This window comes from Dromaius novaehollandiae, chromosome 9, assembly GCF_036370855.1.
Source record: "Dromaius novaehollandiae isolate bDroNov1 chromosome 9, bDroNov1.hap1, whole genome shotgun sequence".
Lineage (NCBI taxonomy): Eukaryota > Metazoa > Chordata > Aves > Casuariiformes > Dromaiidae > Dromaius > Dromaius novaehollandiae.
Window position 1 is genome coordinate 25,200,672 of NC_088106.1, and position 26,056 is coordinate 25,226,727.

The window sequence follows — 26,056 nt, forward strand, 5'->3', positions numbered from 1 at the left end:
TCCAGCTTACTAGGGCAGTATGATCTCAGTATGAAGAAAACGGGTTTGGGGAGTGGGGAGGAATAGAAGAGTAGATGTGGAAAGAAGTCACTTCTGCCCCCTGACCAGAATACAGGAGTGAGGGGAGGGAGCTGTTTGTATAGCCAGAGGTGGCTGGCATTTCGTTTGAACCCACTCCTGATTTTGCAGCAGAAGCAAGGCGAAGTGAGCTGCAGAAGCAGAATGCCTTTTGTCCTGTGTGTGCAGCACCGTGCGTGGGAGGCCAGGAGCAGTAGCGAGCTGCCTCTTTAGCACTTGTGCAATACAAGTATCCTTCCAGACCTGCCATCTGGCAAGCTTTTCTGGGAGTGATGAAGCTTGATTTCCTACAACTTTGTGTTGTCTAGCTGATCCTCTCTCCTTCACACCCATACACTCTTCCTCTGCTGCCCAGGAAAAGGTGAATTCCTGTTGCAGGATCTCTCACCTCAGCCCAGATGTCCATATTCACAAAATTTAGAGGAACTTCATTTCCTTGTTATTTTTTTCTTCCCTAGTCTTTTGTTAAATTTAGCTGGGGTTTGGCCAATGGTTCCAAAAGTTACTGGAGGAGGAACAAGAGGCTGAGGAAGAGACTGAGGCTTGCAGTGGGATTATTTCCTTAGGGGAGGAGATGAAAAAAGAGCCCAAGGAAGCCAGCATGTTAGTCTCACCTTTGGCCTTTTATCTGGCCCGTAAACACAAGCAGACCTTAAACCTAATCATCACAAATATGTCACCATTACGCAGGTCATAACTAAGCTCAGCATTTTCCTGTCAACTTAATTGCTTTAACCATCTTCCTTTCTTTAAATGCCTTGAAATATAGTCTTTGCTTTATAGACTCTTTGCCAAGTTGTTCAATTTTAATGAACTGGAATTCATTAAATTGGAACTGAGCTTTTAAAATGAACCTCAAACACAGTAAATATACTTAGTTCTCAGGCCTGCCTTGTTTTCAGATATGAACGAGATCAACTGAACAAGCCAAGTGTGAAGATTTTGTGCGTCCGAGCCATACTGAACGGATGTGTACTCAGCGGCGCAGAGCTGATGAAATGTCCTCTGGCTGTACTGCAAACGGCTGGTGACACTCCAACTTTTCCAGGAAGGCCTGTAAAATTTTCACATTTCTCTTTTAAAATCCAGGTTGCTAGAAGAGGCTTGTCTTCTAGTGAATTGTATTGCTCGAGCCTAAATGAGTTCTCATGGTGTAGCCCTATCTTCTGGGAGTAAAAAGAAATGGCACCTCTGCCTGCAGGGCTCTGCTGAGGTCGTCCTGGGGAGGCAGGGCAGTGGGTAACCCCAAGAGAGCCGTCCTGCCCCACAGCTGCTCATGAACTGTTCTGGCACATGATTCATCTGGACAGACAGACAACTCCCTTTGCCAGGATAAGCAATATCTCAGTAGGGGTTTTTTTCTGGCAAATGCTGTACAGCTCTAATTAGCCTTTGGTTGGCCTCCAGGGTTTGTTTGTTTGTTTGTTTGTTTGACTTGCACTGAGTCATCTCACTTGTAAGATAGCAGAAACATGTTCAGCCAGAGTCCGGAGCTGCCCACTTCCAGTATTACCAATGCTGTTGCCAGCAGAACCTTCCCACAAAGACAAGGGGGTAGTTCTCCTCCTCTCCCATTAACGTCTGTCCCTCTTCAAAATCCCCATTAATGCCTGTTCCTCTTCAAAATCCTAAAGGAAGAAAGCTGGGTTTGTAACATGACTCCCTTTGCTCCCCCCCTTTGCCAAAGCGTGATGTACAGACAGTTAAGTTGGTGTATGAAACATACTGAGGAGCTGAGGTGCAGGAGAGAACAAGAACTGGTCTATTTTAGTTTTCCCTCCCTGCTTGCTGGGAATGTGAAGAGTAGGCGTGTGCTTCTCTCTTTTGTTTGCAGGTCCTGAGACACCTAAGACATGATGGTGGCAGGAGAGCCGAAAGGAAGCGAGGGTGTCTGGAAGGGAGTCATGCATGCTGCCACGTCCATGAGGTGTTGGGGAGACAACGAGGAGAGGAGTGATCTCTTCCAGGTTACATGCTCTAGAGACGCGAGGGCTAAACGCTGTGCGGGGTGTTTTCTAAAGGACTGCTAGTCTAAACCTGTGCTTGCTGCAGTGTGCAGGGAGGTGAGGCTTAGAGCGGCATGCAGTGCTGGCCTACTGGATGGCCTCGTTTGATGTAGTCAGTGCTCCAGCATGCTGGCTGGCTTTGTGTGCCCCAAAGGGCCCAGAAATGGGCAGGTTTGTATTCTCTGCCCACAGGCTCTCAAAAATTTTATCTGTTGTTGCAGGAGATGACAAGAGAAAAAGAAAAAGATTGCTTGCCTCTTGCAGAGATACAAAACAGATTGTAAGGCCAGACTACACCCAGGATGAGAGATGTTGGACCAGTCTTTGCTTCTAGTAGCCACATCCTGCCTCTTACGGGACCCCTCTGGAGATCACACCAAGTAGGTGAACTTAAGAAGTATGATGCGAATGCCTTGCTACTCTTAACAATATGATTGTGTGATCCTTTGCTTGCAAGCGTTCCAATGACGCTTGTGAAACCATATCCTCTCTCAGGGCTTCCTTACTGCTGGATTGTTTTGTCAGAGCACTAAAACTGGATGTCTCGTCTTCTGTCTCAAAGCAGCCGTCTCTTTTGTTGGCTGATTTGTCAGCTGCTGTCTGACGTCCATCCTGCCATTCCTTTCCCTGTTCCAAGAGAGCCATTGCATTACAATGGCAGTCACACCTCTGTGTATACAATGTCACTGATAAATTCCAGTCTGGCTCAAGCAGGATGCATGGTCCCGGGACGGTCCTTTTGAACGGCTGCAATGATCTCCCCTTGCTGGCTGGCTCGGGTGTATGTTCTGTATTAACGCTCCTTGATCTGTCTGCTGGTGTTGACACTGTCAACCGTGATGTCCTTGTGGAATGCTCTGAGCAGATGGTGCATCTGTCTGGGGCTGCTTCAGGTTGATTCAGATCATATCTTACAGAGAGCTGCAAAGTTGCCTGTTACACATCCCAGGTTTCTGTCTGCTGCATGGCTCTGTGAGGGGACCCTCCCATTTTACTGCCTATTGATTTATTTTGGCTAAGCTGATGAAACATACACTCACTTCTATCTGCCTTCAGGCATTCCCCATGTTCCCTGCTCCTTTCCTCAGCCTGTCACTCCAGCAGAACAGGGGCCTATTTGCAGCTGCTCTGAGGATATGTCAGTGCCAGTAGTGTTGGTCTTGATGGATAGTATCCTAAGAGATCCAAGCAATTCCTAGCTCCTGCCAGTCTCAAGAAGGGAAAGATCTGAGTGTCCTCCCCGTACATTGCTCCAGATGTGCACAGCTGATTATTAACGTCTCTGCCACTGGTTACTCAAGCTGCCGACTCTGTGTGCTGTACGTGGAATGACTGATCTGGCTCTGTACAGAGCAGCTTAGGTCTGGCAGCCCCTTGGGCTTGGGTGCAGTCCTGCACAGAGGTGTCAGTACAGGATTAGTTGGAGCTGGAAGCATCAGAGTCACTTCTGCATGGTGTAGCCCCACATTAACAAACCCTTCTGAAACCCAGAGTGCTGGACAGTCATGCCGAGCTGTCCCTACATCTCTAAGGGGCTGCTTGTGTTGTGTGGGTATTTCTGTTAGCCAGGGCATTCCCCCATACACAGCAGCCTGTAAAAACCTGGCTCTCTCAGTTAAGTTCAGTACCATTTGCCTGATCGCTTTGAGTGAGGGAGCTTTAGTACAGACTCCGTTTCAACAGGCATTCCCTGTTTACTAGCAGTGCCTTTCTTTCCAAGATCTGCAGTGCCAAATCCGAGTGGTGCTGTCAGCCAGTGACTCATTTGATTGCTATGCCAGGCCCTGCCTTTGCTCCTGGAAAACCTCAGGGGCTGTTGGCCCATCCGGTCACTGTATAATCGAGGCCTGCCAGAAGTCCCCCGTGCTTAGGCTGTACAGTTGCTCACTTATCACCTGCTTGTTAGTACAGCAAGAAGTAAATTTTGGCTCTTCGTAGTATTTGAATGCCATTCTCTCCTTCACCATATGCTTTAGTGGTGTAACACTACAGGGACTGATAGAACACTATACACCTTTGGGCCACAGTTGGTCTTTGCACATGTGTAAGAGCTGTTGCCAAAGAAAATAGACCTTTAATTTCAGTTAGAGATGATTGGCTGAGTTTTATTTTTGAAAGACACAGGAAGAGCTGATTCTTTTTTAATCCAACAACAAAAGTTACTTGCGCTTGAATATGCCTAGCTTATATATAACACTTTTGTTCTTTGGGTCACAAATGCTGTTGCCTAAATACTTCCATAGTTTGGAAAAGTGAGGTGGAGAAATGGCATTACTTCCCTCAAAGTCACACACCTGGGATTTGTGGGAATGATCCAGCTCTTCTGTTGCTTTACCTGCTGAAGTACATTGCTGCTGTACCTCTCCAAGAAAACTCTGTCTTTCATTCCTAAGACATGGCCCATGCTGTTTCTTTATGTATCCTCTTCCCTTGTCCTTCCTTCCTTGCAGCCTGTGGGAAAGAGATGGAGGAGCAGTGTCTTGGGACAGGCTGGGTTGGTGGGCTTGATCCGGAAGACAAGGCTTCACAAATTGCCGTATTCAGAAACAACACTCTAGTCAAAGATTTCAATGGACCAGCCAGCCTTTTACAGGAATAAGCATGTTTATTATGATTCTTACCATCTCTGATTCTAAAACTGGTGCTAAAAATCCACCTTCTCCCCAAGGATGGCAAATGCTGCTGACCCTCATGCCTTGAATCTGTGTTGTGCAAATTCTTGTGATTCAGAGCAGCTACTTCAGGTTGAAAAGCAAGAGATTTGTTCTTATATTGACTAAGTATTGTACCTGAACTTTATTATTAGCAAGGCAATCCTAGCCTGTCTATCATTACATTCCCTGTCTGGAATTCACCACGCAAGCAATAGCAGTGTAATAAAAGCCAACAGACAATCTGGTTGCTTTACAGGGCTTTGAAGTGGAGCGTTTGGCACTGTGCCACACTCCTGTTGGGGCTCAGCCATTCCTACGTCTAGAATGTAGAGTGAGCAGATGGGTTTGGGTGCTTTTCAGCCCCTACTTTCCCTTCTTCAGCCTGGTTGCCTGAGGAAATGAGACCAGTGCAATCACACCCGGCATATATGTGTGTACGCACCCCCTCTCCAACTCTGTGCTCTCTCCACTCCCAAATGGTTGGAGCCTGTTGGAGCACTTTCTACTGTATTTGACAGAAAGGCAGAGGTCTTTGACACACTAAACTCTTAGAGGTTTGTGAAAACAGACAGCTGGGTGGAAGAAAGAAATCCTACTTGTGTCCCCATTGCAGGATACATTGCAGTGGCAGCTCAACCTATCTTAGATATCAGAGGATCTACACACCCTCACAGTGCATATGCATAGAGGTTTGCTGGTTTCAGTGGTCACAGAACTATTTTGTTGACTTTTTCCCTCCTCTTTCTTTAGTTTATCCCATTGTTTCTTCGTGAAATCTGTCTTCTGAAACTACACTTAGGTACACAGTGAAGTCAGCTGATCCTCTTGAGATCTTCATGCATCAGCTCCAAACTGAAATTTGCTGATCCCATGGAAAGCTAGGAGACATTTGTCACTCCTTCCACTGGGCCATATTTTGGCAGTTGTACTCATGGATATTCTTTTATCTTGTGTTTCACTGAGTTTAGCTTCACTAAATTTAACAGGACTTCATCTTAGGACTAAGTGCTGTGCATTGTAATTTAACCTGCATGGCAAAATCTGGCCTACTCACAGCAGAGCTGGTCCCTTTCTCTCTATTTTCATGGCTCCTCATTTTCTTAAGTATAATTGTGCCATGTAAAAGCAAATCTCATGATCATTTGAAGCCTAGGAAGAGTCTGGAGTTTAGAGTGATTACCTTTTACACTTGATTCAGAGTGTGAAGGAGGAGGGGGAAAGAAACTGATCATTCAAACACAAATTATAAATACTCAGGGGAAAGTCTGTGATCTTTTGTTTGGTGTTTTATGAGATAATCTCTTGCCTGCCGTTTCAGGGAGAACGGGGCAAAGTACTTGCCACCTGATGCGTGTCAGCATAGGAGTGAGGCTGAGGTGCTGTGCCAGCCAGGCTGGGCTGCTGTCCTGAGCCGGGCGGCAGTGCTGGAGCCAGCTGAGAGCGCCCTGGGGAGGGAGGTGGGGACGAGAGCTGCCCTTCCGCACCCCTTGCCCCCGTCCTGGCTCGTGGGCTGTACTGTCACATGCAGCTCTCCCTCTTTCCTGTTCAGACTGGCTGTGTCTGCTGCTGCTGCTGATTTCCAGTCTAAATCAGATAGATGCAGGAGACAGGCAAAGGGAAAAGGAGTGGCTCAAGCAGTGTCGCAGAGGAAACCAGTGCCAGAGTTGAGGACAGCGCCCAGCTGTCCAGCATGGTGCTGCAGGACTGCACGTCCTCCCTAAAGACGGTGAAGAGCTGCTCTCTTTCCTGTGAATTACTGTGTTTCTCCTTTCTTTGGGTCATGAAACACAGAATGGCACCTGCACCCAAGCCTTTCCACCCAGCCCATGACACCGAACTGCTGCTCTTTAAAGAAATACCACCCAGCACCACACGAGCCTACACTACCCCACAACAGTTCCCTTGGCTTGGCTCAGCTTTTAGGTGCATCAGTTGCTCTCGCAATCAGTGCTTCCAGCTAGGCTGTTAGCTTTTGGCTTGGAGGTTGTTCCTTAGAGTTTGTTCAAGTGTGATTTCAGGGTTTCACGAGGCTTTTGCAAATAACATACTGACTTGAAGGGAAAAAGGAAGAGAGGCAGCTTTCTGAGAGGAAGGTACATACGAGCATTGATGTCTTGGTAACTCCCTCGCAGGGAATCTTATCAGCACTGGGTACTGCTTAATATCTCCGCTTGCGTACCCTTCCTTTTCAGAGCATAGCAATTGCATCAAGTGTTTGCCCCAGCTGCCTAGCAATTTCAGATTATCTCATACTTAGTATATTTACCTTCCTAGCTGTCTCTGATGCATGGGGCATACAGCAGCTGCTGTACTATGGTATACTATAAACACAAGGCAGGTGTTAACTGGCATCCCATCTCTCAAATGTCACGTATAATTGCAGTAGATTGCCAGAGCTGTGCCAGCTGGGTGAGTCCCTTGTGTATTTTGGAGGGTATTGTATTCCTGTAAATCTAGATTGTCATACCACACAGAGACACTTTCTCCCCAGGTTATTTCCCACCAGTTACCACTACAGATAAGCCCCTCACCACACACTGATTTCAAATGCTACCAGGAAGGAGTTAAAAACCCAGCCCAACATATACCCCTGCCTGTGCTAAGGATTCCTGGTAAGCCATCAATATAGGCACGTGGAACTGGCACACAGTAGTTGTACTGTATGGTTTCACAGACCAGTTGCCATAACAGATCCCAGTTTGGCTGCCCTTGGTTAAGACCTTGGCAGGCTTTCACTGCATTAGAAATTTCTAAATGCCACATGCCTCTTTGGGATTTTCAGCATGGGGATCTGGGGTTACTCAGAGCGAGTTGTCTATAAGTGGAGCACGACCTGTAGAGGGAAATCTTAGTTGATGGCAGACATTTCCATGTTTGTTTTTTCTCCCAGATGTGTTGTATCTACATTAATGAATCAGTCTCCCAAAGCAGATATGGTCAGCTGTGCCAAATTTATGTGCTAGAGGAACTCTTTTAAAGAGAACAGCAGGAAGTTTCTCCTTCTTCTGCCTGTGATATATCTCTCTCTAAGAGACAATTTATTTCCTTTTGCAGATCTGTGTTCGTATAACACAAATGAAGACTCTGCCTAAAAAGCAAGTAAGTGTTCCCTTTGAGTAGTAGGCACCTGGGGAATCATGGATGTGGTGAAAGGGGTTGTGCACACCCTGGACCAGATCAGAACACCAAATTCCCCTGGACTGGGGGAAGAGAAGGATAGATGAAGTGTCCAGACTCAACTCTGAAATGAATCCTAAGAACAGCCACTGCTGATTTGAGCTGAGAAGACCTTGGAGTCCCTAAACAGACAAGATATGTTTCTCTGTGGGGGCATGGTCTGTGAAGGAGGATAAAATGTTGGGGCACAAGGTGTGATGAAATCACTGGAGAAAATGGTCCCTGGGAGTCAAAATAGGAGTTCCTGCAAGCTGCAGGTATCAAAGCAGAACCTCCAAGGGCAGGTGGGAGTATGAGCTGACTCCCACTCTGCACCCAGACTCCATATACCTCTCATTTTCTTACTCGCTCCTTAATCTTTTCTCCCTTGGGGAAGCTCATAAGATTAATTGTGAAAACTTTGGCAAGGCAGCAGGAGGAGAAGGAAAGTACGAAGAAAAATTTATCCCCTGGCTGCTCTATTAATGCCAGCAGCTACCCTAGCCAGAGCTTCCTCCCTTGCAAGGGGCATTTGGGTAGAGGCCTCGTGTCTATGCTCAGCAATCTCCTCCCTCTTAGTGGAGCTGATCAGGGAACCTTCTCTGGAGAGAATGGAGAATATGGAAACAAAATACAGGCCCTAACCACATCAGGTCTCCTCACTGATAGGCTTCCAGAGGTGGAGGGACACCTCTGGAGGAATACTGCTGCAGAGACCAGCACTACAGCTGCATCGCTCTGAGATGGCTCTTCCCTAGAGGCAGACCTCTTCTGGAGAAAGTTTCCTACCTTTGTTTCTACAAGGGCTGCCGCTGTTCCTACAGCGTTGAGAAACTGCTGGGGCCACTTGGAGATAGAGGCAGCAAGAGCAGAACCAGTGGGCTGCGTCAGCATGGTAAGTCCATAAATCACTGGACTTCTTTGGGCCTTGCTTCGGGTGCTTTGTAGTTTACAAATCTCAGCTGATACAACCTGCCAGATCTCCAGCACTGGGTTCAGATTTGGGGTAGGTTGAGCTGAAGTTCTGCAATCCCCAGTGCTTTGGTGCCTGAATCCCCATTTCTGTGGGCAATAGTTTTGGTCCAGACAAAGTGTTGCACAGCACGCTGGCAGAAGGGGAGCAGCCATCCTTCCCTCAAAACCACAGTGCTCTTGCCGAGAGGAGAGAGGATTTTGAGGTGGTGGGCACTATGGCCATGCTGTACACTTACAGCTGGCTTTTGGTTTGGAAGGAGATCTCAAACCTGGAGGAAGGCCCCAGTTACCTGGTGACAAAGGAGGCAGTGGGTTGGTTTTTCAAGTTGAGCACGCAGCATTCCTGGCCATATGAGAGAAACGGTTCTGTCCTGTCACGTAGCCTCTCTGAGGGCCAAAATTAAGATAACACTGTCACTTTGAAAATGAGATAAGGGCAAGTAGTTCTTTGTAGCTCCCACACAAGAGCACTGAGCTCCTAGGTATTTGATATACTAAAGCGATTGGGTATCCCAGCTTCCTCCCCTCAACTCTCAGCCAGCCATGGCCATGGGGAGTTAAGTCAGGATGCTTAGCATCAGGAAATTCTGACTAGCACGGTAGTCTTTGGAGGCAAATGTAACCCTTTGACTGCCTTAAATCTGACTTGATTTAAAGTAAGAACCTAAACATTAGCTCTCTGAAATTCAAGTCTCCATAATCTTCATTGTTTGGCCCTGCTTAATGCTGGTTTTAATATATAGGGATTGTAATTAGGCAGAAAAATCAGTATTCGGTGCTCTGATTCTTGAACTCCAGTCATTGCTTGGTAGCAGAGAGGTCTAGATGTGTTGGAAGGGGATGGTCCAGATCTAGTCCCTTTCAAAAGAGAGCTTTGCCCTCAGAACAGAGTCAGGCAATTCCAAGCAGGCTGTGAGGAATGATTATGCTTGTAGGGACATTTCCTTCTTCCTCTCAGAGGGCTTTGCTGGGAGTGGGGGATTATGCCGTGGAAGGCCCCTCCATACTTCCTCTCTCTTCCACTTTCCTACGCCCATCACAGATGGAATACTGTGTTAGGAGGGCTCTTGGTCTCATCTAACTCAATTTTCATGCTCCTGCATCTTAACAAGTATTACAAGCAATGGGGCAAACAGAGGAAATTCCTCTCTAGCTTGGCTGCTAGACACCAAACAGCCATACCTGCATACGTCCAATAACTCAGTGTGTATCCAGTCTAGAGGCCAAATATATCAGGCCCAGAATAAGGTGACCAAAACCTCATGCAAAGAACTCTCCTTGTTCCTCTGTCGTCTTCCCACGTTTCCAGCTGCCTACGGTAGTCTTGGATTTTCTTACCTCAGCCAAAGCATCATCTGTGTTAAATTGGTTCTGCATTTCACTCCAGAGATGTGAGCTTTTCACTGTCAGTTGAAGTACTCCTTTGTATGTGGTTTGCAGAGGACACTGGATAAAACAGACTCGCACTATGAAGCTTGGTCAGCACAGACTGATGGTGGCGAAGGTTTGTTTGTTTGTTCTAGTTTAATTATACAGCCTCGCTGCAAAATCTGTACCAGTTATACCAGCATAAAAGTGCTGTGTAAATGAAGCTGATTTTGCTTGTCTGATCTGTTGATTCCACTCTTTGATTTTGCTATAGCGGGGAGTTTTGCCAGTACAGCTATACCAGCAAAACTGGTAAGTGTAGGTGAGAGCTGCTGGATGCGTATTAATTGATTGGCAGCCGATATACCACATCTCCCTGTTGAGTTGCTGCAGTCTCCAGTGATATGAAGACTGAGGGTGTTCACTCCCTAGGCCAATATTCAATGTGTTACTGGGCCAAATTCAGGAGAATTATGCGTGTTTGTTGCAGTCAAACTAAATCCATTATTCCTAAATGATGATGACGTTTGGATCCCCATAACGTTATGGAGAGGTAGAAAGTCCTTGATCAAAACGTAGTGGGTCCAGTCTGGGTCCTTCTCATGCTTTACCTGTAGTGTTTGGGGAGGTAAAGGATGGCCAATCCCTGTCCATATGTGGAATCAGGAACGAGTGGTGGGCTATCACTGGAAGAAGAGTATTCTTCAGGGAACTGACTGTATACTTGTGTGTGGATGGATGCATACGCACACATACCAGATTGTACTTTGGGGCTCAGGATTTGTCTTGAGTGCCCTGGAGCAAGATTTTTTCAGTACTGAAAGCTTGAGCTGAGCTCTTGGTAAAACCCTGCTCCTAAAGCTTGCAGGAACCCTTGGACACTGCTGTGCAGTGGCCCCTCTCTGTGTCCTGGAGGTCTGGGTGGTCTGTCTACAGACAAGCGTTTTGATCACTTGTTTTTGCCACCTTGATTCACATTCAAACACTTTGTGAGAGTCATCCGCTGGGGAGCTGCCAGTTGCATGCCGATTCTGTTTGGGTTTAGGTCATGCACAGACACGCTGGGGAAAGCATTCCTCCCTGTGGCTTGTTATCTCTCTCTGGAGGAATGCAGCATCTCCTTTATATAACGTGTGCATGCTGTACTTTGTCATAAGGAATGGCCAGTGCAAAACAACTGCAATTTGAATCAAATTTTTTTTGAGCTGGAGATGCGTGTATGGAGGGGGCGAGGGCACTAAGTAGGAGCTGATGGTTGTGAGGAGCACGAGGGCAGCATGGAAACATTTTGCATTTTTAATCTTCCTGAAAATGGTGGTCTGCCTGCTCTCAGCAGTGTGAAGTGTTATTTAAAAAAAGACATGCCCCTTTCTCCACAGCAAACCTGCTACATATCTTGAAGCTAGTTCCTCCTGCCTTTGAGCCTAGTAAATCTTTGGAAGCCTGAAACAAAATCTGTCCTGTCTTCCTACCCACAGCAGGTTTGCTGTCTTTGTGCTGTGCATGAGCAATGGTGAAAGGAATTGATATTTCTGATTTCTTCAGACTATGTGGGAAGTCAGGACACACCAAAAATGCCACATTGGGAGTCTGATAACAGCCTGTTTGGAGTGATTGACTGTTTTCCTTATGCTCTATTTATTTCTCTGCTGGAGTGGTTGTTTCTTTGTGTTTTACTGCCACGGGTTTTACTATTTGCTAGTCTTTTTCTTTTGGCTTTGCTATTGTTGATTTTGTTGTGGAAAAGCGTAGGGAGGCACTTAGAAGCAATTATTTTGTGTACTGTTTTTAGTCTACTCGTGTTCTGCTGTCTGCTGATTTTTCTATTTCCCAAGTAGTTTGACAGACAGATGTTTTTGATGTGTATGTATATAGGTAAGTGCAAACATGCATGCAGACACACATGTCTATACCTATATATAGAGAGAGACAGACACATATGGATATATACAGTGGGCCAAAGAAGCTGTGTTAAATGTGGAGTTACTGCAATGTCCCTTAAAATAAATGGGTACTGCCTTATCATATTTATTGAAAGAGGCTTTTCATATATGTTTGAAGGAATTTTACTGGATGGCAGCAATGTGCCAGCTGAGAGTGGAGAGCTCTGGCATGGTTAACTGTCCCCAGCTACGCCCTGCCCGAAGCAGCAGTTCGGACTCCCAGGGGTTTGATTCAGCTGCAGAACAGCCCTGAGTGGAGCAGGTAGCCAGAGCCAGTCTGCTCCTCCCTAAGCCTTTGCCATTCTGTGAAGAGAGCACAAGGCTGAAAGTGCCAAAGCTATGAAGGCTGTGCTAGCAGCTGGGACGTAGACATCTCTGTTGAGGAGGCGGGTGTTGTCCACTTTGTTGTGGTTAACGTCACAGCTTCCAGAGGACTCGGGGCCTCTGGCTGGTGATGGCAGTGAGGCACATGGATGCTGGAGTGAGCCCACTCCCTGCGTGACAGCAGCTGTAAAAGACTTTCCAGCTCTTGTTCTAAAGCATTCAGCTTGTTCACATGGTGGCAAACTACAGTGACAGCCAGCAGGACCTGCTCCACAGCAGTGAGGGCTTTCTGGCTGATTGGCTTTCCTGTCAGAAGCAATTCCCTAGCTCTCCTGGTTGTTCATTTCTCTCTGTGATCCTCATTGATGAAAGCCACTAGAAACTGAATTTCCCATTTCAGGTTAAAATCTCACCTAAATAAATTCTGCCCTCTCAAGCCTTTTCCCCTCCTGCCTAGCAGGCAGCTTGCTACAGAGGCTGTCTTGTGGTTTGCTCCTCTGCCGTGGATACTTTTGGTAGGCTTAAGCCTTACAAGCTTGAGCCTTGAGCTCCTGCTGTCCTCTGTCAGCATCCGCCCAGACTGGGAGTGGCTGCGGAGGGTGCACGCTACAGAGCAGAAACCTGCACGTGGCCCGCGCAGCACTTCAGGCAGTGGGACCCTGTCCGGCCGAGGACCAGTGGATGCTGCCCTAAGGGACCTGAAGAGTGCTGGCCCAGGGCCCTTCAGGAGAGGGGTGTGTCCTTGGCAGGCAGATGCTTCCCGCTCAGACTTGCTTCTCCATACCCAGTAGTACCGTGGGCTGACTTTCTAAACGGGCCTGTCAGCCAGCTGGAGAAACGCCCGCCCCATATTGAGGGAAGGCTGGAGAACAGTCTGCGTGCTGGGTGAGGCCTCTCTGATCTGTGTGCCAGGAGCAGGATATAGACGCAGACAGCTGGATGAAAGGTGAAAGGTGTGTAGATTCCCCCCTGAGGGGCTAGGATTAAAGCTGTGAAACCAAAAGTTTATGGAAACACTTTAGGCTCAATCTGGAGTAGCCCTACTTCCCTCCAAAACCAATGGGAGGTCATAGGCTCCATCTACACTGGTGTTTCATCTTGGAGCAGTTGTGTGGTTTTTGAAGCAAATTTCCTGATTCTCCTCACTCTCTATGCACTGGGGGTTCAGTCCACAGCACAGGTTTTGTGCACACACTGGGTTCCTTTTAGTAGAAACTAAATCAAAGTCCTGCTCTGAGTTTGCACCAATGTGCTCTGACTGTGGAGGAGGACATGGTGGTGAGAAGCCACAGCTGGTGCTCTGGACAGCTGTGAACCACATGCATGCTCAAGCAGTTTGGTCCATGTGACTAAATCTAGCTGGAAGTAAAATCTTGAGCAGCATGCATGATAGATGTAGGAGCCTCAAAGCCAGCTGTTTTAGCCAACAGATCTGCTCTATGACACGCAATTATTGCTAATGGAGACAGCCCTTGAGCTTACGTGACCTTGAGCCCTTGGTGTGTAGCGGCCTCAAGTGGGTGTTGAAGGTTAGCTCTTCAGGGGCAGTAGGTCACCGTGCTTCGTGTCTCGCATCCTGTACTACTGCAGTGCAGCCCTGCACTGGAATGTTTGGATGTTCCGCTTTGCTGGTGGCTAGCCGTTCCCCCTTTGCTGTAGGGCCTGCTCAGACCGTCAGGAAGGAGAAAGGCTGCTTTTTTTATATAGCAGTTTGTCTGCTGAGACCTCCAGCAGGACAGATGCTGGGGTTTCCTTGGGGTTGCTATGAGCTGGGAAGTAATTGCAGCCATCCTGGGATCCCTCCAGGAGGCCCCTGTCACCTCTGCCGTGGTAGAGCTGCCTCCCCTTGAGGAAAACGAGGGGTGGGAGGCAGTGAGGTTGTTCGTTTCAAGCATTTTGTTGGGAGGTGAGGGTGTGCCTGCCTGCCTCATGGCCTGTAGTGCGGTTGGCTGATAGGCTTAGCGGTAAGGCACTGTGCTCTGGTTGCACCACAGGTGGGCTGAGCAACCTGGCCAGGATTTGCATTGTAGCAGGGAATATGCCTGTGAGCACTTCAAGCTTGCAGTGCTCGGGGTCCGTCCTTCAGCCAGCCCCAGCCTGAGGTATGGTACTCTAACCAGCTGGACGCAGGGCAGGAGCGCGGGTTAACACCTGCTGGAAGCTTGGAGGAGTTACTCTGGTAGCCTGGAGCAACCCGAAAGGTCAAAGGAAAGGTGTGTGGTGTGTCTGCTAGCAGGGACGGGCTGGTGGGGGTGCTGCTGGCCCCCTGCCTGCTGGCAGTGCACTGGGAGGCAGTGCTCAAGCAGTGACAGGGGCTCTGCAGCTGTCAGGACAACAGCTGGAACAGAAAGCAGCTCTTTTGCGGTTTAGTGCCGCACTGCAACCTTCCTGCTTTCCTGCTCCTTCCTGCTCAGCTGCATGTTATCACCCCCAATCACACACTTCCCTAATGAATCACTAGTGCCCAGAGCGACCATGTGCCAATGGGAGAGCAAGATATTGGGGCAGACTTCCTGGAGGGGAAGAGATGATCAGTGGAGCCTGCTGCTCTGATACAGGGCATCTCATTTCAGCCTGTTGACACAGGGCCAGGGCTGGAAGGGATCCTTCCTGAAAGAAACAGAGGGCCACTCTGCAAAAGCAAAGTGTTTTCCAGCCTATAAATTTAATCTTCCCAAACACTGCACAAGGAGGACACACTTTTCAAAGGTACGGGGAAATAAAGATTCCTTGGCCAGAGGTGCTGGCATATTCCAGTTTGTGGAGCTGTTCCCTGAACACAAGAGCCTTCCAGAGAAGCAGAGCTGCAGGAGTGCCTGGCAGCACCCTCGGCATGGTTGCAGTCTGGGTTACGCAAAACGACGTTCTGGAGCAGCCTCTGTCCTTCACTTGCTGGGTGCTGCATGGTGGGAGAACTTCCAAGCCACCCTGGGAGAGGTCTCTCAGGTTTGCAGCTCTCCCAGTGCCCCTTAGCTAATGTTTGATCTGGTTTCATCATTTTTTCAGGTCAGACAATTCTGGTTCTTTTGTGAGATTTGAATGCCTAGCCTGTTGCTAGTTCAGCAACAAAATTAATTGTCCTTCCATGAGCACTAATAGAACAAGTCTGCAATACAAAACCACCTAGCAGCACAACTCTGAGCTGGGCCAGGCCTCAGCACACAGTTACTTCTCTGTCAAATTACCTCAAAACAGGTGACAAGACATTCACGCCAGCTTCATGCTTTTATGTTACCTTTATGTCAGCTGCAGGAGGACAAACAATACCTGATCTGGCAGGAGGAATGCATTTCAGCCAGCAGAGTGAGTTCAGGTAGGACTGATGCTACACATCATGGGAGCCTGACAGTTTTGGTGGGTAATAAGACCCTCGTAGCTGGATTGACCATACCATCGTCAACACAAGGGCAGAAGAGTTGGGGGGCGGGGGCACTTGGATGAGGTGGGCATGGGGCTGAAGATGTGGGTCTGGTGGGGAGTGGAAATCAGGTAAGGTTGAGAGCAGTGGGAAGGCTGGGCCAGACGCTAACAGCATTTTAGGGAAGGCTGCAGTGGTAATGAGTATGTTTGTATGGAGGGACACTGAAAAGGTGAGTGCTGGAGTTGGACAGTGGTGATGTGATTCATATGATAGTCAGCTGGAGAGGTGCTTTTTAAGTCCTGTCTCATCTCTTTAATCTGGGCAATAGTTGGTGTCTTACTAGTGCTTTTCATGTAGAGATCTCAAAGATGGATAGAATCATCACCCCCAAACACGCCCTGGGAAAAAATCAGGTGCGGAGAAAGCGAAGGTCAGAGTTGGGCCTAGAACAAAATAGACTGTCGTGTGAGCCCATGCTCTAGCTACTGCCCCTCACTATGCCACCGTAGCTGCCTCTGCTCTGAAAGCAGTTGGCAACTGATGCCACTTCCAAGTCCGTGGATGAGAGAAGCTGTACTAACAGGCTCAGGGTTTCCCTCTCATGTTCTGGGTCTGTGTTGGAAAGCTCTCCACTTATGGAACTTCCTGCCCCAAATGCATTCACATCCCTGAGTTTTCACAGAAAGAGGAGAACAAAGACTTGGACTGCAGCAGTGGTCTTCTAATGGCTGCATGTTCATGTGTGCAGTGTAAAACTGTTGGGAGGGAGGAAAACATTGGAAGGTTGTTCTCCTTTTCCCCAGAGAATTTTGACTGCAACATGTCTGGTTTGGAGAACCTGTCTGTCTAGCTATTGCTTTAGTTGTGGTCAATGGTCTGGATGGTTCTTCTATCAGACTTACCAAAATAATATCTCGGCACTTTTCAGGAGTGCATGAGGTGATGTGATTGCGATCCCTCCTGGATTGCTTGTTCTCACACCCTCTCCAGTGGGAGGACTGCATAACTTGAAGTGTTTGGTTTTGTACTTCAATAGTCGCGTACGCTAAATGTTTGTAGGGCAGGGCAGGGGACAGAGAAGTTTGAAGTTGTGTGGTTGCTCCTGAGCTGTTACTCCCACAGTCCCAGACTGACCCAAGGCGGCTCCAGCTCTGCTGCCCTTCCTGTGGGAGTTCCTCTGCCCCAAGGGGCTCAGCTAAAGCTCTCCTGGCCCACTTCAGTGTCCTGTTAAACGTCTGCTGCTCTGAACGGTGCAAAAACGATTCTTTCTCTCTCTCCTCCTCAGTCCATAGGAGGTGGAAAGAAACAGCTTGAGCAGTGTGAGATGGTGTGATCCTGTGGAGGGGTTGCTGAGGGAAAGCGAAGCTCAGCTCTGTGCGGGGCTTATGTTGCAGGCCTTCTGGGGAAGGTTACCTGCTCCCTGGCATGATCCCTGGCTTCCTGGGACAGAAAGGAGTGCTCCTCTAGAGCCAGTCTCAGGGTCTTCCTCACCTTGTATTTTTGTGGTCATATAGGGCTTGCTTCTAGTTTCAGTTTCTAACTGAATAACACTTTCACCGTAGCACCCTGGAGCAAGGAGTGAGGGAAGGAGAGAGGCAGAAAGGTACTTCCAGCAGGCTTTGCTTCATTCCCATCAGCAGCCATGAGAAATGATGTTTATGGTGCAAAATGATACAAATTCCACCTCCCTAAGGGAATGCATCTCTGCTGGTGTGCACTGGGTTTTAACAGCCACCGGGAAAACAAAGCGAAGATCTTAGCTAAAGCTGGGGGGAGCTGGTAGTACGCTATCTCAGAGGGGTCAGCGATTCTGGGGCTGTGACAGATGGCCTCTTACCGGGTCCCCTGGTTAATCCTGTTAGGGGGCTGTGCAAAGCACATCTGCTGGTGGAGAGGCTGCAGGACAGAGAAGGGTCCCAACAAAGCCTGTAAAGGAGGCCAAAGTGGAAGCCAGGCCAGGACTTTGGAAATGCCTGTGTGGTTTATGTAAAGCCTTATTGCAGAGAGCTGATTAAATCCTGTGCTTTTAAAGATGCAGAGCGCACTGAGAGCCTGTGAGAGATACCATAAAAGTCCGTATCAATAAAGAATAAAAGTGAAAAGGTGAGCACTTTATTAGATTACTATGAAAAGTAGTAAAACAGCTCTTTATAGCATGGGACAGCATTTATGAAGGGATAACAAGATCAGCCACTCCATTTCTTCCCTCTGCAAACAATTTTACAACTGTATTCTTAGGCCTGTAGAGAAAGTTTCTGGGCTGTAGGTAACAACGCAAGGTGACATTGTTATGATGATTTGAGTGAGAAGTCATCCTATGATGCTTTTAAATACTAAAGGTGGCACCTTGCCTGACTTTTGCTGCATGGGCAAACTCGGGGATGAGGGGTGCTGGGCAGGGGGAGAGGGAGGAAGGAAAGGATTTTAGGAAGATACTAGCAAAGGAAAGGATAACTTGGCAGTGGCTTCCCCTTCCTTCCTTTTACCCCAGGTTTTCTCTTGGAGATGGGTCCCCCGGGTGCCCTCCTGTTGCCTCCCTCCAGAAGGAGGACCTTTTCACAAGGGCAGCTCCTGTGGAGGCATCTGCTTGCTGGGGGGCAGCAGTGCAGGCAGCAGAGCCGTTCCCTTGTGGGCTGCTTTGGCCCAGCCGCGGGGCTCCTGCCCTGTCCGTGTTTCTCTGGCCACCCCAGGGAAGCAGGCACCATTCTTGGCCATCCCTGGGAGTCATTTGCTCTTTGGTAAAGCAGATGGGACAGTTCTCCAGCCCCAAAGATCACTCTGAGCTGTTGTAGGGGTCCAGATCTCTCCGTTTTAGTGAATGTGGGACTGAGTGTAAAAGTCTTTTCTTTTTTTTTTTTTTTTGGTTGTATTAGCCATAGAAATCTTGATGAAAATGTTTGAATGTGCTTTTTAACTCCAAATGTGCAGAAGGATTTGTGACACCTACTGCAAGGACCATAGGAGAGTCTCAGAAATGAACTGAGTTCCCAGGCTCTGGTAAGTCTGTGATCTAGTGCCTTAGGCAGCAAACCACACTCTTACCATGGCTGCAATTTATAAATGAGACATCTCAGCAGTACGGATCCAGGGCTGGCTTCAGTTTCTGCTGTGTTATTAGTGAGTGTGAAAGCTCTGAAAAATGTGGCAGACTTTGGGTTAGGTTCTCAACACAGCATTACTTCTCATGCGCTGAAATTTGAGCATGTCTCTGTTAAGAAATGAGTGTATATGCTGGAGGCTGTGAGATAATGGCATACATAAAGGCAAACTGAAGTCTTTGGTGTTCTGTTGTTGGTGGGTTTGTTTCTGCTTTCCTCCCAGCAGGAGCACTTTGCTAGCTAGCTACAAGCACTCATAACCATGGCTGTATGGTTAAAATCAGGCTGGAAATGTTTTGCCCTGGAATTACTTTGGTGTGGGATGTGGCAAAGTTGCTTCCTTGTGAGTGCGGAGGATTAGAAGTCCCTTTGCGGGTCTGGAGAGGTCAGATCAGCAGTCTGGGGCTTAGTCTTTGCCAGAGTGAGTGCACAATGAAGAGGTCAGCTGAAAGCTTGGCTCCTGTTCCCTTTTTAAGCAGAGCTTTCAACCCCCTTGGGTAATGATCTGCAAGGTCTCAACACTACACTTGGTCTGTTAAAGTGGTTTGGCCTGGCTGTTCTGGGTAACTGGGATGGTGTGGGCCAGAAAGGGGGTGGCTGCAATGCCTCCAGCGTGAGAGGAGAAGTAAGGGAAAACAGAGGGATGCTCTGCAGCCCACGAGGGTTGTGCTTTTGGGGAGGAGAAGACAGTATGCCAGGAGCCGGACAGAGCCAAGAGTTCTGTGTTATACTCATGAACCTCTGTACCTTTCTTAACTGGGAAAGGATTCAGTCCTGTTTCCTGAGAAATAAGTGGGAGTTTTGCTGCCGGTTGCAATGAGAGCTGGACTGGGATTGCAGTTTAGACAGAGTAGCTGTGCATATGTGTATTTTGTCCGCTTGGGCTCACATCAGTGTACAAGGCTGTAATTGTTTTGCCCCAAAGCAATATGGGGGTCCTGAGCCTCAGGTCTAGCCTTCCCCGTATCCCTGTATATATAGCAGCTGGCCACTGTATTTAGTGCTCAGTTCACAAAATACACATTTGGAACAGCACTTTGGCGCTTGCTTGATTTTTGTCTTTCAGTGAAGTGACTATAAGCTTAACCTTTTGTGCATGTCTGTGGGCTCTAGTCTGTGAGCTGAATCTGAAGCTTGGATGTGAAACCCTCTGGATCCGACCTTGCGGCCAAGCCTTGTGGGTGGAACAGCGGCAGAGGCAAACAAAGCACGAGTCTGCAAGAGGCTGTCCCAACCCTGCCTGCGTTGCATGCGCCAGGTGAGATTTTGAGACGCCTTGTGACAACTAGCAAACAAGTCTGGCTGGCTGTATCCATGCTAAGGAATCTGGTCTGGGTGCTTGTCTTAACCTACTGTACAGACTGGAAATGGCTGAGACCTGGGCGTGCAGCAGACCCACTGTCTGCACCTCCAAATCCCTACTGCCTGGGGCATGCAGTCCTGCGTGGGAAGTGCTGTGCCGTCTGGAAGGTGCCTCGTCTGAGGGGCTGAGCCCTGGGCCGTGTTGCGGCACACCCAGCAGCAGAGAGACACGACTCCGGGCGTGCGGGGCAGGGATGTTGGCGTAGCATCTGTGCAGAGGCAGGCCCAGCTGCAGCCACCCGCCGCTGTTGTATGCAGGCAGCGCATGCAGTGGTGCAGCTCTGAGCGCTGTCTCACTAGGGCAGGGCTGGGTTTATTCCGAGTTAGCCAGCTGGTTGGGAGGCAGTGATCTTGTTAAAGGATGTGTCCAGATTAGAAAAATGAGCACCAGTTCTCCGCAATTGCCACCAGCAGCAGGGACGGTGGAGCTGCTAGTGGAAGCAAGAGCAGCGCTCCCTTCTCCAAGCAGGTTTCCTTGCACGCCGGTGGCTAACACCCCAGGCCTGTCCACGCGGGCGGCTTTGCAGCAGCAGTGGTGCTGCACTCACTTGTGCTACGTTTGCTTGTAAAGTCGCGTGCCCTAGCCCCTTACCTCCACTGCACCTCCCTTCATCCCCGGGGATAACATGGTAGGAGCTGACCACATTTTTGGGTTGTCAGTGGAGAAATGCCTGTGCTGAAGAGTGAAGTATTCCTGCTCTTGTACAGTACCGGTTGGGTCTGAAGTAAATACAAAATTCCTTTGACAAGCTCAACTGATCCCTGACTTTACATACATAGTGTTATAAATGATGTTCTGTCTTTTTGGAGAAATGTTTTATTTACTGTAAACAAGGGACTTCTAAAGGATTCATCCAGCATCAGTTCCTGGAGGGATTCTGTCTATTGGAACTAGGTTTTATACTTAGATGTGTGACAGAGATCATTTAAAGGGATGTCATCAATTTGAAATTAAGACAGTGAAAAATCAGTGTCTTGCACTAAAATTGTTTCTGGAGGTTCTTGGCCAAGTTTTGCAGTCTCACTTTCCTATTTTTAAACCTCTCTCACCAGCTGCTATGTGACCCTTCCCTCCACACCCACAAAAGAAAAAGCTTACTGATTAGAAACAGGAAATAATAAAACTCACTAACCACAAAGTATTTTCAAATGCACAGAGTAAACAACCAGAGATGGTGAGAAATACATATTTCCCACTGATCTCTTTTCAGCACAGTAACCATAGCTGATAATTACAGTCACTGGGGATTCACAGGTTTTAGGGGGAAAGTACGTTTTTAAGTTGATGCTGTCAAAACAGAGTAAAATATTTTCATCACACTAGAACATTTCCTAGCCCCTCTCCTAGCCTCACTAGAAAGCTGCCAGAGGGTGTGACTGGACCCATTACTGAAACAAAATAGAAGCAAAAGAAAGCTGTTAAGCTTCAGACCCCATCTTGGGTAGGGATATGCTCCCCACCTCTACCACACTGGTGTGCACAGTCCCCGAGGCTGGGCAACGGGGCTTTCTCCAGTAATGGTGGGTGCTCGTGTGGTGTCCGTCATCTAAACTCAGCAATATGTGTGATAATAAGCTGTGAAGATCTTTAATGTCTCTTCAGTTGCAGGATTTTGATGTGCTTTGGTTGCCTTTGCCCAAGTTTTCACTGACTGAGTATTCTGCATTGCTGCTCTCTGCATGGGCTGTCTCCAGTCTCCACCATGGTCTGTGTTTTTGTGGTAGGAAGACTTGGATGTATTTTTCCATATCATTAGTCATTCTGGAGGTTCCCTTCAGTAAAATGTTAGCTTCAAATTGGGGAAGTGATGACAAGTCCTGATTTTTTTATTTTATTTTATTTATTTATTTATTTATTTATTGGTCAGAGGATGGAGATGGAGATTGCTGTAAGATGTCTGCAATTCTGTGTCCTTAAGAGAGCTGCTTTGCTACCCCGCAGGACTGTTGGAGGCTGTGCTGTGCCCCTCTCGGCCAAGCCCCCTCTTTCATGTCAGCCAGCTGTTGCTCCTGCCACCCCTGTGCTACCCCTTCTAATGGCTGTTCAGAAGTGGGGGATGAAAGGGAGAGCTTCACAGGAGAAGATGCCAAAACCAGAGGTGATGATTTTCACTCTTTCAACACATCATCAAATAGATCACGCTGCATAATTAGTCCCTCTGAACTGGGGGCCCGTTAATTAGGATGCAGAGTGTTTGTTTAAGGGAGCCTTGCTCTTTTCTTCTAACTGTGAAGAACTTCTAACTGCCTTTGAGCTGAAAAACTGTGACCAGTTGTTGCCAACAAGTCGAGCACAAGATTTGTCCCAATCCTGGTACAATTTGCAGAGAACTTTACCTTCTGGTCTTTAGACTCTGTCTGTCATTCCCTTACAAGTAAAACCCAAAGTATTTGGCCAGGCTGATAAGCCCAGCTTCTAACTTCCTTCATGATTTGAAGTGTTACCGTGATCCAGGTGACTGTGTGTGTCAGTGCTGCTTTTTCTACAGAGCATCAGGAGCAAAAAATGAAAAATCTCTTTCAACTGCCAAGGAAGAACCGTTTGTGAAAGAAAACAAAAGCAGATCCCCAAGTATTTTTTATTCAGAGCAGACAGGACAAGGCTGGAAAAAAAAATCAATTGTAATCTTCCAAAGGATTATTTAGAATCTTTAGTTAAGTAAACAAAAAAATCTCTAAATGTAACTATATATTTACACCTAGCTCACTATTTTAACAGTAATGCCAACACATTTGGGTGGTTAGGAACAGCATAGCTAGAGTGAGCAGTACAGAGAACAGCGAATATATCTGGACATTCTAAAATGTCTAAACAGTCTCTCCCTTTCTCTCTTCCTTCTAATCATTGCAGCATTCTTACAGGAATTAGAACTGAAATCTCCTACGGTTGAACAAGAATAATAATAATAAAAAGAGGATTGGCCGTGTTCTCCTTTATCCAGCAAAGTAATCTCAGCTGCTTACATGAGATCTGAGAGGTAAGCTTGACGCAAGAGAGGGTTGTTTCTCATTGTCTTATATTTTTATTAATAAGAGGCTAATTATTTTAAGAAAATAAGACAAGAAAGTTATATAATTAATATACACTAAAGAGCATGAGAGGATTCTATACAATAATTTAGATGTATTAAATAAATACAAAATAATAGCAGCCTTCTACAATGCAGGCTACACATAGGTTTACTTCGGCATGAAGTACCCTGGTCTTTAATGCACCTACAGGAACAGACTTGCTCCTCAAGTGTTTTAAAGAGACATATCTATAAGATACATACATAAGAGTGTCTAAGATTAGGAGAAACATCTTAAAGCACACTTTACCATGGTCTCCACATATCTAATGACCCCATACTAGGGTTGTTATGGGAAAAATTTGGCTGCAGGACCTGTCTGGGAGGCACAGCATTGACCTGGCTGAAAACAGACAGTGGTGGCAGCTGGAATGAATTTTTCACGGCTTGTTTGTTCTCCACAAGGTAGAAGTGCTCCTGCGTTGGGTTTCTGCCGGGAGTGTTCCCCTTAGGGCTCAGTGGGGATTTTGGTGTCAAGACAGGCTGCTGAGACGGGCTCGAGGACCTTAATGCTGTTTTGCAGGTGTCTTCACCAGACCTGGGTAAGGATTTCAGCAGGTGGTTTAACAGCCGTGCACCAAGAGTCTTGTCCATCCACTCACAGGTAAGGAGAAGGTTGTGAACCTCGTGCATGCACTGGATATATCCAGTGCTGTATCTCTGCTGGGCTTCGAGGCCCACTTTGGAGTCAGCTGTATTGAACAGGAGACAACTGAAGTTGGTGAGTGGGTAAAAGCTGTGCAGTGTGTTCTCACGCAAAAGCATTCAACAGATTCCCGTGTGCATTGGCCCCTCTGGGCTAGTCCTGGGTGATTTAATGGAGAAAGCTACCCTGGCCTATTGTTGAAAGCACTCTGCGGGGTCTGCGGGAGGTCAGTGCCCTGTTTCAGGGTGAGACAAAAACTCTGCACAATTGATGCAAATGAGAACGGTCTTGGGGCCATGGCCGAAGCGGGGAACAGGGCCCAGATGCCCTGGTGGAGTTTCCCAGCAGAGCAGGAATATCACAGGATAACCTCTGGGCCCCTTTGTGAAACCCTTGGAAACTGAAAAAATCATTAGGTAAGGCCCAGCTAGTGGCTGCTGGAGGAGGTGGTTTGATTCCTCCACTGACTTCATTTTTAGTTCAGTTGGGCTTTCTTGCAGCGTTAATGGCTTGCACGGTTCAGGAGGAAGGGCATGCGGGAGCGAGCTGCTCAGCCAGGCAGCCGATGGGGCTGCTCGTGAGCGAGCAGTGCAAAACTAGAACAAAAGGAGAAACCGGTGCTGGAAGAAACTCTTGTGGGTTAAAAAGTGTTCAGCTCCATCTCCCCATCTAGTGGTGAGAACAAAGCCCAGGCCAGTCAACAGGTTTGAAAGACGCTTTTGCTGAACTGCCGCTGGATTAAAAATGCAGCGCGCGCTGCTCTGCTGGCAGCCTCCTGCCGTAACCCTGAGCCGAACCGTGAGGGGCCGAAGGAAGGACGCACTCACCCATGAGCTTGCTGTTCTGGATGTTCTGAAGGTGCTTTACTGTCATTTCGAGGATGTCTGCTTTCTCGAGTTTAGACTGCTAATAAAGGAAGAATTCAGTAGTTGAGAGACCATGAAGTGTGTGGTGCAATGCTGAGTTTGTCAAAAGGGGAGGGCGGAGGAGGAATCCCCCACCAGCAAAAGGACGAAAAGGTGTGTAGAAATGAACACTTACATCCAGGTGAAATGCGCCAACAACAGTCTCCTTCAGCTGATCTAAGCAGTTGTTAATCCTTTCCCTTCGCTTCCGCTCAATGAGAGGTTTCCTTAACTGCCAGGGAGATAGTGGAGAGAAAAAAAAAATAGGGAGGAAGAAGTGCAGAGATGATTTTTTTTTTTTCCTTTTTTTCCTCTATCCTCTCTCCGCTATAGCTCAGTGAGGACAGAACTGAACCGTGCTGGCTTCACTGAAGCAGAATGAGGCCTTGGGTCTAGTTTGACCCTGAAAAGCCACATCCTCAAGTGAAGGCGGTGCGGGGTGGATACTCAGCAGCAGCAAGCTGCTGCAGCAGGATGGAGAACGCCCCATCTCCAACTCGGTAATACTCTGTTCGTTAGATCATATTAGATCTTAATTCTTTCACTTCAACTCATGTTAATCAGTTTCCCTGACTCAAATCAAGAGATGCACCTTTCTAAGACAGAGAAAAGAAGCAGAAAGAACACCCACGTGGGTTATGCTCAGAGAAAACATCTTTATAATGAAAGGAAAAAATTGCTCCATTTCTCTTTCCTAGAAACACTGCCTGTGGTCGCAGCACGGTATTGGTAAAAGTGTCCGGCATCGGCATCCGCGGTACAGGAATCCCGCTCGGCGCGCGTGGCCGTGGCTGGGTGAACCCGCACGGAGCGGGACCTACCTTCCTTTCCTCTTTGGTGCTGGAGAGTTTCTGCACGCCGCTGGCCGTGGCTGCGGCAGTCATTGTAATCCAGCCTGTCCGCTCCGAAATGCTGCAGGCAGGGGACGGAGAGGAGGCCCTTCCTTCGCCCTTCCTTCGCCCTCCCTTCCCTTTCCTGAAGGGCGCTTTGCTGCTCCTCCGCTCCTCTGCCTTATTTATAACCCCGAATTAGCATGTGAAAGGGGGCTTTCCTTGGCTGGACTCCTTTTCCCACACGAGGGGTCGAGCCCAGAGGTTCGTGGCCATCAA

At 47.9% G+C, this 26,056-nt stretch overlaps 1 protein-coding gene and 2 long non-coding RNA genes across 4 annotated transcripts; 2 read left to right on the forward strand and 1 right to left on the reverse strand.

Annotated features, from left to right (window-relative positions):
• The first annotated feature begins 1,918 nt into the window (after positions 1-1,918).
• LOC135329223 (uncharacterized) lies at positions 1,919-7,873 on the forward strand. Its single transcript, XR_010390593.1, has 3 exons — positions 1,919-2,045; positions 2,306-2,464; positions 7,793-7,873. It is a non-coding gene; the product is annotated as an uncharacterized LOC135329223 (long non-coding RNA).
• A 10,857-nt stretch (positions 7,874-18,730) lies between these two features.
• On the forward strand, positions 18,731-24,024 carry LOC112988830 (uncharacterized). Its single transcript, XR_003260634.2, has 5 exons — positions 18,731-18,862; positions 20,077-20,221; positions 22,268-22,424; positions 23,177-23,303; positions 23,920-24,024. It is a non-coding gene; the product is annotated as an uncharacterized LOC112988830 (long non-coding RNA).
• LOC112988824 (transcription cofactor HES-6-like) lies at positions 23,297-26,056 on the reverse strand. 2 transcript variants are annotated; one of them, XM_026109572.2, is made up of 4 exons: positions 25,769-26,056; positions 25,084-25,179; positions 24,870-24,945; positions 23,297-24,088 (listed from the first exon to the last, which is right to left on the reverse strand). In XM_026109572.2, the coding sequence occupies exons 1-4, from the start codon at positions 25,829-25,831 to the stop codon at positions 23,643-23,645; spliced, it is 681 nt and encodes a 226-aa protein (XP_025965357.2). In that variant the 5' UTR covers positions 25,832-26,056; the 3' UTR covers positions 23,297-23,642. The 2 variants fall into 2 exon arrangements, with proteins under 2 accessions (XP_025965357.2, XP_025965356.2); XM_026109571.2 differs by having other exon boundaries at positions 24,870-24,948.

What these genes read in the sequence shown, in the direction of transcription:
- LOC112988824 (XM_026109571.2), bottom strand. Translation starts at nt 25,831, where the DNA reads ATGACTGCCGCAGCCACGGCCAGCGGCGTGCAGAAACTCTCCAGCACC. An exon ending in GCACCAAAGAGGAAAGGAAG is followed by an intron (nt 25,180 to 25,768) that starts GTAGGTCCCGCT and finishes TCTCCCTGGCAG; the next exon opens with TTAAGGAAACCTCTCATTGA. An exon ending in TTGGCGCATTTCACCTGGAT is followed by an intron (nt 24,949 to 25,083) that starts GTAAGTGTTCAT and finishes TTCCTTTATTAG; the next exon opens with CAGTCTAAACTCGAGAAAGC.